General features: G+C 41.4%; 1 protein-coding gene across 2 annotated transcripts in view; it reads right to left on the bottom strand.

Moving 5' to 3' along the window:
* Positions 1 to 789: 789 nt before the first annotated feature.
* The window catches only part of Topaz1 (testis and ovary specific PAZ domain containing 1), a 47,629-nt gene continuing 33,149 nt past the window's right edge, over positions 790 to 15,269 (bottom strand). For both annotated transcript variants that reach the window (XM_021234258.2, XM_040739758.1), the window contains exons 13-20: positions 14,744 to 14,810; positions 13,077 to 13,251; positions 11,900 to 12,000; positions 7,886 to 8,051; positions 7,239 to 7,403; positions 5,520 to 5,723; positions 3,827 to 4,010; positions 790 to 1,170 (exon numbers count right to left, since the gene is read on the bottom strand). In XM_021234258.2, the coding sequence (XP_021089917.1) occupies positions 951 to 1,170; positions 3,827 to 4,010; positions 5,520 to 5,723; positions 7,239 to 7,403; positions 7,886 to 8,051; positions 11,900 to 12,000; positions 13,077 to 13,251; positions 14,744 to 14,810 (1,282 nt within the window). In that variant the 3' untranslated portion in view covers positions 790 to 950. The remainder of the gene's footprint in view (positions 1,171 to 3,826; positions 4,011 to 5,519; positions 5,724 to 7,238; positions 7,404 to 7,885; positions 8,052 to 11,899; positions 12,001 to 13,076; positions 13,252 to 14,743; positions 14,811 to 15,269) is intronic.

The following is a 15,269-nucleotide window of genomic DNA, read 5'->3' as shown; positions in this document are numbered from 1 at the left end:
TTTCTTTAGCAAAGTCTAACTTACTACACACATCAGTTAGACATTGTCAAAAACCCTACAATGCTGTGCTGGTTAGGGTGCTCAGTGGACGGAGGCGTTTGCTGTCAGATCCACAAGCCCAACTACCTCGTGATCGCCAGATAAGGGTGGAAGGAAAAGAACAGACTCCCCTCCCTCATCACACACGCACAATAATATAGAATCATAGACATTAGAAGGAAGCTGTTGAGGGTAACTTAAACGTCTAGTATAATGCTATGAATTTTAGTGTTGTAAATCTATGCTCACTAGAGGGACTCTCAACTGAGCAAATGCCTCCATAAGATCTGACTGTAGAGCTTTTTTTTAAAATTAGCGATTGATGGGGGGAAGGCTCAGCCCATTGTGGGTGGGGGCCACCCCTGGGCTGGTAGTCCCTGGGTTCCCAGAGAAAACAGGCGGAGCAAGCCATAGGTTTGCAAGCCAGTGAGCAGCTCCCGTTCAAGGCCTCTGCATCAGCTCCTGCCTCCAGGTTCCTGCTTTTGAGTCCCTGCCCTGACTTCCTTCAATGATGGACTACGATGTGGGAGCATAAGCCACATAAACCTTTTATCCCCAAGTTGCTTTTGGTCACGGTGTTTGATTCCAGGAGTAGTATCCCTGACTACAGCAAAGTGGTACCCCTCTTAAGTGTTGCACAGCATTCAGTGTATGGCTCTTCACTCTTTGAATTACATTATTAAAAAGGAATTTACCATACTTAAGTCCTTCTAAATTTAAGTAAAAAAGAAATTTTAAAAATCACTTTTGTTAATAAAGCAAATGAAAATTTTTTATTGCTTGAAAACTATTTGATAACTTCTAGTGTCAACAAGATACAAATGCTGAATACAATGAGAACTATTTTTATCATCTTTTATTATCAACAATGATTACTTGAACTTAAAAAACAACAACAACATGTTTATTAACTAATGGTTAGTGAAAAGCCAAACCTTTCCAGCCCACTTCATATTCTCCTTCAGCCATTTCAGGGCAGAGCAGTGCTCCAGGCTATACACCTGCTCCTTGTTAATATTGACCGTCATGTGCTTAATGAAGAGCTTGGGGTCTGATATGCGAGCAGCCAGGATCAATCTCTCTACTGCAGCTTGATAGTCATCCTTGCTTCGGGATTTGCTTTCTTCACATCTGTAAAGTGAACACAAAGGCAGAAATTCTCAAAAACAACAAAAAAAAGCAGTGTGGCTTCTGTAGGAGAGTCATTTATATTTGTTGGTTCCAAACTATCATCGTATCTTTTAGCAGTTGACTCTGTAGCTTTTTAGATCATGGCTTGCAGTATGAGAGGCATTTTATATTAGGACCCAGTAGCAAAGGCCAATTTGAGAAAACACTGATCTGGAATACAGCTAGTTACCTATATGTATGCACTCACAAATTTAATAACTATAAATGTTAAGCTGTACAAGTTAGTATTAAGTACAATACATCTTAAATGATTAATAATCACATTAGTTTTCTTTTGGTATTAGTTATTTCTAGTTTCAAGCAAGTACTTAATATGCAGTTAACAGTAACACACTGTTGAGCTGTATGTTTTCTTTGGTCCTGACCTGGGTACTTCATTAAGTGTTATAATTTTCTCAAGCTCCACCTGCCGTCAACTGAGACTGTGTTCACTGGCATGAGATTCTTAATTTATGGAAGCTTTTCTTCTGGAGAAAGGAAATGGCCAAAAATATTTAAAATATGACACCTCATGTTTTTCTTGCTTATTGTGTCTTGCTCTTGGTACCCTGGGGGTCAGTGAGTTCTTGAGTTCTGAGACTGGTTCTACATAAATTAACACCAGTGGGCCACTGGGTGACCTAAATAAGGCCTGCACTTCAAAAAAGGAAGCAGTATCTGTAACAGGAAAAATAAAAGACCCAGAGACTGATATTGGGGTTCAAGATTCAAGCTGAAGATCAGAGAAACAAAGCAGCCAAGCCAGTAGTAGATCTTACCTCTACCCAGCTGAAATGGCAATCCAGTCCCCACAAATCCTCAGGGACAAAGGACTCTTAATTCCTGTCTCCTCCTCATATTCCTTTCTCTACCCTATCACTCCTGTTTCCATCTCCCTAGAGCTGGGATTAAAGGTGTGTGATCCCAGGTATTGGGATCAAAGGCATGAGTTCTGTTACTCTTCATTCTTGTGTAGGCCATGCCATGGTGGCCTTGAGCTAACAGAGATTGGTCTACCTCTTAATCCTGAGTCCTGGGATTAAAGGTGTGGGCCACCATCACCTAGCTTCTATAGCTAACTATTGTGGCTGCTTTGCTATTTAGATTTCCAGTGGCTTTAATAAATCATAAACAATATATTGCCACAAGTATCCAAGTGCCTTCTGGGGCTTCTAAATTAAACGAGGCACTTTAGAGTCTGACAGACTGAAAAACTGAGTATGTGGTATTTTCTCAATGTTTAAAAGTGAATAAAATTCTATAGAGGTTAACACCTTAAGGCAGGGCTCAGTACACCAGCAAGACAAAATATATTGGCCTTGATAAAATCAAAGATCTAGGTATGTCACTGGTCATGGACTAGGACAAGAACTACTCTCACATTCAACAATGAATACAGAGGCTGCATGTGTGGGAAATGGGACGCAAGAAGAAAATCAAATCCTTTTAAGAATAAAACCTAGACACTTCATGCCACACACTGTACAGTGTCAAAGAAGCCCAACCCCTACTAAAGATAGAGCTATAAAAAAAAAGGGTAGTTTCAATGGGCTTTTAAAAAAAGTGCAAGTAAAATGTTTTCCTCCTGTTAAACAGGGGCTATTCAGCCGGGCAGTGGTGGCACACACCTTTGAGCCCAACACTCTGGAGGCAGAGGCAGGCGGATCTCTGAGTTCGAGGCCAGCCTGGTCTACAGAGCGAGTTCCAGGTCAGTCAGGGCCACACAGAGAAACCCTGACTTGAAACAAACAAGCAGACAAGTGGGGCTACACCACATGACTCCCGTCTCAAACTGAGAAAGCACCCACAGCAGCTCTGACTGTGAGATGTCAGGGAGCAATCTGCCATGAGAGTGAATCATGCTGATAAGCAGACCATCTGGCTGTTTGCTGTGCCATAGCAAGAAAGCACCCTGCTCCAACACAGGAAGGAGCCTTGTGTCTTATGCTAGCACACATTGACCTGTGGCAGGCCAACTTGCAAATGGGTAAAATCTCAGACCTTCACAGTCTTTGCCTGATAGTCACAAAAGGCACTCTGCTTTCTCCTAGTCTTCTCTCTCTTGGATCACTCATTCTGGGAGAAGGTGGCACTCAAAAATAGCCTTTTTATTTTTAAAATACTTGTTTTACAGTAAACTTTACATTTAAAAATTACTGAGATTCTACAGCTGAAAAACTGAAGAATTTCTCAGAGATAAGAGTTGTGTGAGTGTCCACACTGACATGACATTTATGCCAGATTGTGTCATTCTGGACCTGTAAGGAATAAAGAAAAGATTCATAGCTAAAATTTACGTAAAGACCCTTTAAGGGGCCACACTTTTTAACACAGGAAAGGTTGGTTCTTAGAGAAGATCCGTATCTTATGACATGTATTCACATCTATTTATTTGTTTGGTTCTCACGCACCTACACACGCTACCACTCAAGTTCATCCCTAACCCCTTAACTTATTTTAAGCTTCAAGTCGGTCTTGTTTTTCTCAGTTTAAATGGTAGCCAAGTTTATAATACATATATACAGAGTATAAATGAAATAGTGTACACACGCTGCATTACAGAGCAGGTGTGGAGCCACACTATGTTCAGAATGTGGCTGGGGTTCTATTCACTCACCTTTTCAAAACGATTTGTAGCACCTGTGTGGAAGTCCCCGGGCTTTGAATACTGCTAGCATTAGACACCAGAAATATTTCGATAGCTAAAAGCATTTCAATCTCAGACAAATAAGAAGGAACCAGTAGAAGTTTCCGGTATAAGTTTCCCTCTAATGGTGGGTAGCAACCCAATGAAAGAGCACCTGAAAATTAAACAACAGGTCACACTGCACCAAATCCCAGTGGATAAGACCTAAGACATCTAAGTGTCCACAGCTGGCAGCTCCTTACAGGCAGGGTAACTTTTATATTTGCACACTTATTAATCCTTTATGACAGTAAGCATCTTGGTATATTAGATACTAACTACCCCATGAGAACTCTGAAAAATGACCTCTGAGTTTTCCTGTAGCAAATGCCCATTTTCTCAAGTCATAATAATATGTATGAGACAATTTCAGAGTAATTAATAAGTAGCCAGGTGTGGTGATGTATGCCTATAACCCCAGCACTTAGGAAGCTGAAGCAGAAGGCTGTGAGTTGGAGGCCAGCTTGTGCTACATGTAATCAGATTATCCTGAAACAAAAGAAAAGAAGAAAAAATTCCTGACCAGACAGCCACTTAGGTTTGAACGGGATTTGGTCTACGAACAATTTTATACTTTTGTGGCCACTGTCTACCTGGTGTTATGAACACAGAACACAGACTATAACGTGAGGGTGCCACTTGCTGTTAAATACTGTGGCTGCCTGCGTTTACTTGAAGGTGCCATCCACCATGTGGCTGCTGTTGTTCCTACTCTCCTGGCAAGTGCTGAGCACAAGACACAACGTGAACTCCATCCTGGTATGGCCACCACAGTCACTAACCCACATTTCAAGAGAACAGATTTGACTTAACCTTAAAAGGTTTGGCTGCTTATTAGAAATAACAGTTAATACTGAGGACACCCAAATGGACACAGACAATATTATATACAGTTTATCAAAATCAAATTAACTCTATATGCAGATTTTGTTTAAAATGCTTGAGTTTTTGTTTTCCTTCAAGAAACCACTGCAGCGTAGGTGATGGTGCTAATCTCTGAAAACTATACTTAAATATAATCCAAAGGTGTTCAAGTAACATTTAAATATTTTGATTTTATTCAATTATTATGTTTATGTGTGTATACATGCATAAAACATGAGACCCTGTTTAAAAAAATCAAAACCTAAATTCCCCAAACCCAAAAAGTGCTTAAACTTATTACCTATAATACACTTGAACTTATTACCTATAATACAACCTAATTCTTTTCCCATTTCATTGAAAAGAAAAGTTACCATTTGCTAAGGTGATCCCAGCTGGGAGTTTGAAAACACTTCTAGCTCAGGTGGGGTAGCTAGGATGTCTGACATTCAAACATTTAGATTTCAATCCACCCAAGTTTTTACTCCTGTGTTGTATGACATATCAAACTGTGTCAAGTTTTCATTACTTTCCCTCTATTGGAATTGATAACACTCTAAAAGGAAAACATGGTACTTGTAAACAAAGGACAAAAAGACAGGTTTCAAAAGTCAGTGCAGATCTATCAGACCACTGCCTCTGAATATGTACCAACTATTATTTTTACATATTTAAAAATCTAGTTTTAAATATAGATGGTTCCTGGATTAGAAAGTAATTAAAACTAACATATTAATTGAAACATTTCAATGGAACTTACTTTTGTAGTGGGCTCTGGCTTTGAGCCACAGACAACTCCTTCCTAAGGATGTGATTAATCTCCTGAGAAAGGAAAAGTCAATAGGGATGCTTTTCGAAACCATGAACTCTGCTACAGAAGATGATATGCCAAGACTGCTACTTTCTATACAGGCATCTAGAAGTTTATTGAAAAGAAGGCTATACTGGGAAACCTCCACGGTTTCTGAAATGAAAAAAAAAAGTACAACAAAATGAAAAATGATCAATGACATAAAGACCAATATTAATCTTCAACTTTCTTCCCCATTCCAACCCTAGTCTTTCTTTCCATTACAGAAATCAGACTCACTGAAGTGCAATCATCTCCCATACTCTCCAAGTAAAAAATAAAAAATCTTTTGACAGAAGCAAAACTGTTACTTCCTTTGTAATGGAGAATGTGGAAAGAAGTTTGGCAGACTTCAGAGTTGCACTAGCTTTGTTGCATTTGGTCCCCATGTGAGGTTGAATCTGCAGTCCTGAAAAATTTTATGTTCTGCTTGCACAACTCAGACCTCAGTCTTTCATGACTCAAATATATATGCTCTTACGTTTACTCCAAAATCCTTTAACGGGTATCCCATTAGTAATTCGCCGGGGAAAGAAGTCACCTTGAAGATTGCCAACTCTGTTATTCCTTTTACTAGGTTGGGTCTATGACCCACACTCTAGGTCCATGTCATTGTTGGATCTTTAAGTGGTCCAAGCCTTATCAGGAAATGAATCCCTTTAATATCTTTCTAAACACCAAACTTATTACATCACCCCCTTACCCTGTTGTACACATAAAGAAGGAAACTCCTTTAGTTTGCCACTTATGGATTTCCACAATCTAGCACACTGTCCATCTCTAAACCAGTTTTATTTCATCATCAACACAACTGTATATTAAGGGCATACTGGGTGATAAAGAAAGTATCACTATTGGGAAGGCACTTCCAACCCATGCTAGCTACAAACAGCCTCCCTGAATCAATGGGAACGAGGTTGGGAGGATATGGAGAGTCTAGGAAGGTCCCACACCATCCTCTGCACACTGGGTATCATCCTCTCAACTTGTCAGTTCTGAACAAATCTGCTCGTTGAGCCCCCCCTCTTACCTTAAAGCTTGAACTTGGCTTTAAGAGAACTCATTTATTCCAGGATTACTAAGACGTGTGCTTACCAAGTACTCTTCACTATCTAAATAGAACAGACTAAGATATGACGCATGCTCGTGATGTGCACAGGCAAGGTAAGGAGCAAGGAGCTGCTGACAGACAACCCAGAGAAGCACCTTTAAAACCAATCCACACAGAACACACTTCATAGAAAATGACTTCATTACAAATACTGGAGTATAAAGCCTAGCCACAACAGGTGGAGAACCGCTTCTCATGAGACATTAAGCACCAGATTGACAGAAAATGAAGGCCATGCTAGAGAGATGGCTCAGCAGCTAAGAGTACTTGCTGTTCCTGCAGAGAGGGCCTGGGTACAGTCTCCAGTGCTTACATCAGACTACTCACAGACCAGCTGTGACTGGATCTCCGTGAAGATTCAATGTCCACTTCTAGCCTCTGTAGGCACCAGGCATGTATGTGATACACACACACACACACACACACACACACACACACACACACACACACACACATAAGATAAAGATAACTAAATCTTTTTTTTTTAAGATAATGAACATAGACTTTAAAAAACATACCTTGAGAATTCTGAAAGCCTGGCAGATTCCGCAAAACTTCAAATGTTTGTCTGTAAAGGTTCTTGCCCAGGATCTCATGTGCAATGGTACAGAGCAGGTTATGCCGATTGAGCACATCCATTCTATCACAGGGCCACAGTGGTGTGTTGATTATCCATTCCGATTCTTCCAGAGAAAAACACAGGCACACCATGAAAATGACACTCCTCAGAATAATCACAACTGGGAAATAAGTGTCTTGGTTTGAAGGCACCTTTGCCTTGACATGAGAACATGGGGCTGTGAAGCCATGGTCATGATTTCCCATGAACCTGCCTTCTGAAGCTCGACTACCTGGGTTCAATCTGGCATGTTATATTTCATATGGTTAACATATATGATTATAACTTTTAATATACAGGATTGAATGCAGTAGTTTCAGACTTAGGGTTTCTATGACAACTAGGTCACATCAAGAATAAACTTTTGTCAACCAAGGTTAAGTTAAAGGCGCTTTCTCCTATCAGTTTATACTATAGTGACTTTTCCTCTCCAGATTTTCACTGAAGTTCAAGCTATCACCTCCAGCTCAGTATCAACTTAAGGTAATTACACAATGTTTACAAGAAGAGTAGCAGGTTATTATGCATTCATGTATCAGAACTTACCCCTCAGTACCCAAATGGCACCATCAAGGCTCCCGCTTTTGATAAAAATTTCAACTGCAACATTCACAATTTGACATCGTGGTGCCACTTTCTCAGGTCCTGTAAGTCCTTTTAAACTTGTAAAATGTATTTTTAGCTCATATAGTGTATCCAAGACCATCCTTCCCTGGAATAAAAATAAAGAACACTAAGTATCATTGATTTACAGCATCAGAGAGACACAAAGTCAGTGCCAAAATGCAGGAGACAGTTATGAGTTTGAATGGCTACGCCAGACTGACAGTTGTCACACTGCAATGAGGCTTTGCTTATGCTTTTCCTGCTTTGCCTCCCATTAGCCACGCCCACCCTGGACTCACATGCACCTTCTCGGCCAGCACTTCTCCTTTTATTGATTCTCTGCACTGACTCCCTTAGCAAGGATAGCCAGACTACAAGTCAGCTCCAGAGAAGCCAGGTGACAAGGAGGATCCTAAGAGGGACACATGGATCACCCTGGGAAGGGGAAACTGATGAGATCTCCTGGGTAAACTGGGCATTGAGGGGGCGGTAGAGGGGGAGGGGGTGGGGTGATGAGAACATGAGGGAACAGGATGGTTGAGTTGGGGGAGGGGTGGAGGGGGGGAGAGCAATGAAAGCGGTGTCTTGATAGAGGAAGCCATTTTTGGGTTAGGGAGAAACTTGGTGCCAGGGAAACTCCCAGGATCCGCAAGGATGACCCCAGCTAAGACTCCTAGCAATAGTGGAGAGGGTGCCTGAACTGGTCTTCCCCTGTAATCAGATTAGTGACTACCCTAATTGTCATCAAGAGAGCCTTCATTCAGTCACCGATAGAAGCAGATACAGAGATCCACAGCCAAGTACCAGGCCAAGCTAGTTCCAGGAATCCAGTCGAAGAGAGGGAAGAGGGATTATATGAGCGTGCGCATGTGTATGTGTACATGTAGGTTTTTTTTATTTGTTTGTTTGTTTTTTGTTTTTGTTTTTCCATACAGAGTTTCTCTGTATTGTTTTGGAGCCTGTCCTGGAACTCGTCTGTAGACCAGGCTGGCCTCCAACTCACAGAGATCCGCCTGCCTCTGCCTCCCGAGTGCTGGGTTAAAGGCATGCGCCACCACCGCCTGGCTATGTGTGCGTTTGTGAAGATGTTAAGATCATGACAGGGAAACACAGAGACAGCTGACCTGAACTCTTGGGAGCTTATGGACTCTAGACTAACATCTGGGGAGCCTGATGGGACCAAACTAGGCCCTCTTCATGCGGGCAACAGTTGTGTAGCTTGGTGTGTTTGTGGGACCCCTGGCAGAGGGCCGGCATCTATTACTGGTGTATGAGCTGGCTCTTTGGAACCCATTCCCTGTGGTAGGAGGCCTTGCTCAGCCTTGATGCAGTGGAGAGGGGCCTGGTCCGCCTCAACTGAGTGTGCCAGGCTTGGTTGATTCCCCATGCGAGGTCTTACCCTTTTTGAGGAGTGGCTGGGGGAATGGGTTGGCGGGGAGGTGTGTGGGGGGAAACAGGAGGAGGGGAGGGGAGGAGGGGAAGGAGGGGGAGCTGTGGTTGGTATGTAAAATGAATAAGGAATAAAAAAAGACTGTGGAGCTGGGCACATGACTGTGGAGCTGGGCACATGACTCTTGCCTATAAGCTCAGCACTTAGGAAGCTGAGGCAGGAAAACTGCTGATAGTCTAAGGCTAGTTTGGATTTTATAGCAAGGCCCCTTTCAACAACAACAACAACCAAAAACCAAACCAAACCAAACCAAAAAGATTTCATTGTTTGGGCAAGGGTTCCATGTGTTAACTATGGAAAATTATTACATTTTTACTCCTTTTACAGTTTACCAATCTGAGATCTAGGAGAGTTGGGGAAAAAGAAGATAATTTGTCACCAAATTTAGACGGAATAATAGTAAGGCGAAACCAAAATTGTTAGCTGAGAATAGTTACCTTTTTAATTCAGTAAATGAATTATGTGACAGATTATACACAAAGGTTGTCTTTGGTTTGGACATAACAATTTGGGTGTGCATTACTATTTTAAACAAGGGCCAGTCTACTTTCCCTGTAAGCAGCTCAACAAGAAATACTTTTTTTTCCAAGACAGGATTTCTTTGTATAACAGTCCAGGTTGTAGACCAGACTGGCCGCAAACTCACAGCGATCTACTTGCCTGTTGGGAGTAAAGGTGTGTGCTACCATTCCCAGTCAATAAATACTTTTTTTTTTTTAAAAAAAGGTTCATTTCGTTTTATGCTATCTCTATGTGTATATGTATGCAGATGTCTGAGTTTACAGACACACTTAATACTCTGTACTCTTTTCAACCAGATTTTTGTTATGATACGAAAATACTTTCAATATGAATGAATAAATGTTTCTTTCAAAGAATAATTTTAGCTTAATTTCAACAATTTTGCCTTATATTAAAAAAGGAATAGGCTTAAATTGGGCATGGTGTACTTGCCTATAGTCAAAGGACTCAGGAGGCTGAGGCAGGGGGGTTCTGTGAGTTCAAGGCCAGCTGGGTCTACATATTGATTTCTAGGACAGTAAGGGCTGCATAGAGAGACCTATCTCAAAAAAAAACCAAACAAACAAACAAAAAACAAAGCCTAAACAAAACAGAACCAACAAACAAGAAACAAACTACCTCCTAGTTAGTAAGGCAATATGCAAAATCAACTCACTGAGCACAACAATTAAGGACAGAAAAATTCACCAAGGTCTTAATGACCTAAGAAGCAAAAACCAAATAAATCAGAATAGTCTACAGTTTTAGCTGACTCTTCACATTGTCAAAGAGACTTTTGCTCTATAGTCCTCTGGTGTGCAGACATGGCTGGCCTTTCACCAGATCTTACAGCAGAGAGGGACCCATCCTGTCACACAGTGAGTGAGTATTCATCTGGAAACCTACAGACTTTCTGTTCAACCTGTCTGGGTGCAAAAATTCCTTTTAGTCCACGAATGTTGCATATATACAACTGCACAGACATCTAATTCTGAAATGACCAGAGTAACAAAAGCTAAGCTTTAACAGTTAATTTAACAGTGATCAAACCTAATTGCTGCATTTTGCTCCATCCTTAGATCTTCCCTTCACATTGGGTTTTCATGTCCTCAATTTATCACTTCAGGGAAATGGAAAGGTTGTGAACAGTGCAGTTCTGAGAGCTGGTGAAACGGCTCGACGGGTAAAGGCTCTGTTGACAAACCTGCTGCCCTGAGTCCAACCCTTGTGATTACATGATTAAAGAAGAGAACCATGTTTTGTTCATTGTCCTCTGACTACAAATACATAACATGGTGTGTATGTGTGTGTGTGTGTATGTATGTACATGTATGCACATATACCAGTAGACAAGCAAAATAAAACAGAACAGTATGGTCTTGAGTCACCAGACCACCTGCATAGTGGACTCAGTTAAGAAAGTCAGACATGGGCGGTGCATGGTATCTGAGTATTCAAGGGGTGATTTGTAAAGAGTTTTGATGATCATGAGCATCTTGGATTCATCTTAAGAAAGGTATTTTGAGGCTGAGCATGGGGGCACACGCCTTTTATCCTAGCCCTCAGGAGGCAGAGGCAGGAGAATCTCTGAGTTCATGACCAGCCTGGTCTACAAACCGAACTCTAGGACAGTCAGTACTACATAGAGAGACTATGTCTCAACGAATGAATAAATAAATAAGTAGGAAGGAAAGATGCTTTGAGCTCTTTAAAGATTATAAAGATGACTATGGAGTAGTCAAAGTTCATTCAAACAAATGTATTTTAGCATGGCCTCCTACGTATGGCCTATCATTAGATTCTAAAAAGCAGCTGGTGTCCCATCATGCCCTTTCAGCATTTAGAAACAAATGTGGAAACTAAGAACTCACTAAGTAGTCTAGGCCATTTTGTTATGCCTGAAGTGATTCTTAGAAAATTTCTGATTTGAAGGATTATTCCATAATCTGTTTCTAATCTTTAAACTAAGATTCTCTGCACCAAACCAACATACAAAGAAATACCTTGGACCACAGCATCAGTCTGTGATAGAAGTACATAGCACTTATTCCGATCCTTCCCAACAAAGTCTTATCCACCTCACTGAACTGTGGATCCTTGCTAACTGAAACATAAAGCAGACATGGAAAGAAATGAGACAGTCACTTACGATGACGCAGAATTACTGAAATCACTTCAAAGACCTAGTGTTGGAAACTGTTCCACAAGCTAAACTCAGCCCCAAAGATAGTAGTAGATTTTTGTTGTCATTTTGTCTTTTGAGACAGTCTCTCTACACAGCCCTGACCATCCTGACACTCACTATGTGAACTAGGTTGATGTTAAAGCCAACAGAGATCCTCCTGCCTCTGTCTCCTGAGTGCTGAGATTAAAGGTGTGCACCACCACACTCGGCCTAATAGTAGATTTATTTACAAAGAATTGTTTAAACTGAAACTGTAGGGGTTGCATGTACAGCCTAGGAGAGTTACTCTCTGGCCTTTTACAGAAATGTGTTTGCCCTTCCACGATAGAAGCCACAGTAGCATCATCTCAACAACATCTCAAGTCCCATGTAGTTGCTCACTTCTGTAATCCTAGTACTTTCTTGAGCAGGGACAGAAAGATTATACATGTAAGGCTTATTCAGAATGCACAGGGAGTCATTATTTCACAAGAATGTATTTTTTTAGATTTATTTATTTATTATGTGTATAGTATTCTGCTTGCATGTTTGTCTTCAAGCCAGAAGAAGGCACCAGATCACATTATAGACAGTTGTGAGTCACCATGTGGTTGCTGGGAATTGAACTCAGGACCTCTGGAAGAGCAGCCAGTGCTCTTAACCTCTGAGCCATCTCTCTAGCCCTCAAGAGAATGTATTTTTAAAGGTTATATAATATTTTTGATTTGTAGATAGTAGCAATACCAGTGGTATCAAAAATTTGGGTACTCCCATATCACTTGCAATAATTTTATTAACCCAAATGAAAAGAAAACAGTCATGCTCTGTGAAATATTTGACACTAAAAATGAGTTCTTACCCTTGATTGTGAGCTACCATTAGTAGGTGGATGGAAAAAAAAATACAGATTTCAGTCTGTCTGAAACTTGCAACACTGGCTAAGCCTCTGCATGGGAAGAATGTTTTAGTCTCCAGTTAAGAACTACTGTCCTCAAAACAAAACAGCAACATTTTACCTGTTTCCGCAAACTCACAAAAAGGGACACCTGGCCGTTCTCCTTTGCAATCCTTTGTGAGGCTTTCCGCAACACAAGCACAGAATCTCTGGAAATCTCCAAATTCTTCACAGCTCATTTTAATGCTAATGTACAGGTTTCCCAGTTTGGTCCAGTCACCTTTTTCTTTACAAGTCTATTAAAATTATTAAAAATAGAAGGAAGGGAGGGAGGTAGGGAGGGAGGAGTGAAGGGAGGAAGGGAGGGAGGAAGGGAGGGGGGGAAGGAGGGAGGGAGAGGAAAAGTTAAAAACTCTACCATCTCTGCAAGCACATGCTATCACACGGGCACCTGAGGGTACACAGAAATCTGTATGACTAAGTCTGGGAACTGAAAACCTGATAAGCAGCATTCAGAAACACGACACAGAAGTTCCACTTTTCTCACTACAGTGTTCTGTGGACTGCAATACGCTGTAACCTTCAGTTACTTAAATGCTCCGGGACTTAATAGAACAGAGCTCCAGGAAGGAAAACACTGTCACCAAGGTGCATGAGCATCTATCTCTGTGGCAACTCACTGCTTCCTTTCTTGCTTCTAGAGGGAGCACTTTTTTTTTTTTTTTTTTTTTTTTTTTTTTTGGTTTTTCGAGACAGGGTTTCTCTGTAGCTTTGGAGGCTGTCCTGGAACTAGCTCTTGTAGACCAGGCTGGCCTTGAACTCACAGAGATCCGCCTGCCTCTGCCTCCCAAGTGCTGGGATTAAAGGCGTGCGCCACCAACGCCCGGCGGAGCACTTTTTTTTTTTTTTTAAACCATTATTTGGCCTTTTAAGATTTGGGGTCAACAAAGGAAATTCCAGTAAACTTACTGTCTCCTACCTTCTGTCAAAACTAAGAAAAGCTTTCTGAGGCAGGGCAAAGGCTGTTTGAAGGTTCCGTCATGCTGACCAAGACCATGTCAACAACGAGAGGGCACAGAATGGCTATGAGGAGCAGAGCCATTTCTGAGGCCCCTGTTTCTTACTCCATTTCATTTTAATTATATGTATATGTATATGTCTACATATGGGGATGCACACATGCATGCTGGTGCCTTTGGAGGGCAGAAAAAGGGGCTGTATCCCATGGAGCCTAAGTTACAGGCAGTTGTGAGCCTCCTGACATGAGCAATAGGAGCTCCACTGAGTCATTTCTCTAACCCCTTCCCTCTTTCTTATTTTAAATGCTAGGAGTGTGCACTGTGATCCTAGCTCTCATCAGTCCAGGGCCATAGCTACCCACACTGCTTTACAGTCATACGTCTGCCCAGTACTAGACTACAGACTAAGCTTTAGATTGATACAAGCTAACTTTGAAATGGAAGCTACAATGAGAATTAATTTAAAATAGTTCACAACCTTAGACTTACTTTGTGTGGGGTGGGGGAGTGGGGTAGGTAGTGGCCTTAGAATCCAGGGCTCTGTACACTCTCGGCAAATGATCTCCTGCCAAGCTCCATCTTCAGCCTACAGCCTAGAAATTCAGAGGCTTGCTTTTCAAAACATTAATCTTTAACTGTAACTATCAGACTTCTCTTCCTTAGCATTTTCCCTAGCAGTGATATTTCTAAAGCTCTTCTTCCTAATTATTCAAACATTTTGTCACAGGTTTTCAGAGCCCAGCAATGTCTTTGAAGATGAACGCCATACCTCCACTTCACTCAAGGCTGAGTCTAAATCACACTTCCAGTTCTTTTTCAGCTGCCTCACTCGTAACCTTCAATGACAGAAGAGAGTTGATTATGCTTATTTCACCCCTAAGTCACCAATGCTCCTGTGTGTTCTATATTTTAATATGCACAAGACCTGAGAAAACCTAATACATACAAGAAACGCTAAAAATTATTTACAAGCTGAACTCTTTTTAAAAAGCATTCATTTGTTTATTTTGTATGCTTATGCCTATAGGTGTATTTTACATGTGGGTGTGCCGATGCCACAGCACATACATGGTGGCCAGAGGACACCTTGCAGCAGCCAGTCACTCCTTTCCTGTGTGCTCTGGGTATTGAACTCAGCTCATCAAGCCTGGTGGCTTCAAGGGCCTTTAGCTGCTGAGCCACGGGCTGCCCCAGCTCCTGATTTTTGGCTTCAGCCTTCTAAGTATAACAGCATCTAAGTAATACATGCTATGGTATTAGAGATATGTGCCACCAAGTCCGGCTTGAATGAATTG

Source organism: Mesocricetus auratus, unplaced genomic scaffold (assembly GCF_017639785.1).
Source record: "Mesocricetus auratus isolate SY011 unplaced genomic scaffold, BCM_Maur_2.0 Super-Scaffold_100691, whole genome shotgun sequence".
In the NCBI taxonomy this organism is placed as follows: domain Eukaryota; kingdom Metazoa; phylum Chordata; class Mammalia; order Rodentia; family Cricetidae; genus Mesocricetus; species Mesocricetus auratus.
The sequence above is the reverse complement of the archived record's forward strand: the minus strand, read 5'-3'. Positions and strand labels throughout refer to the sequence as shown.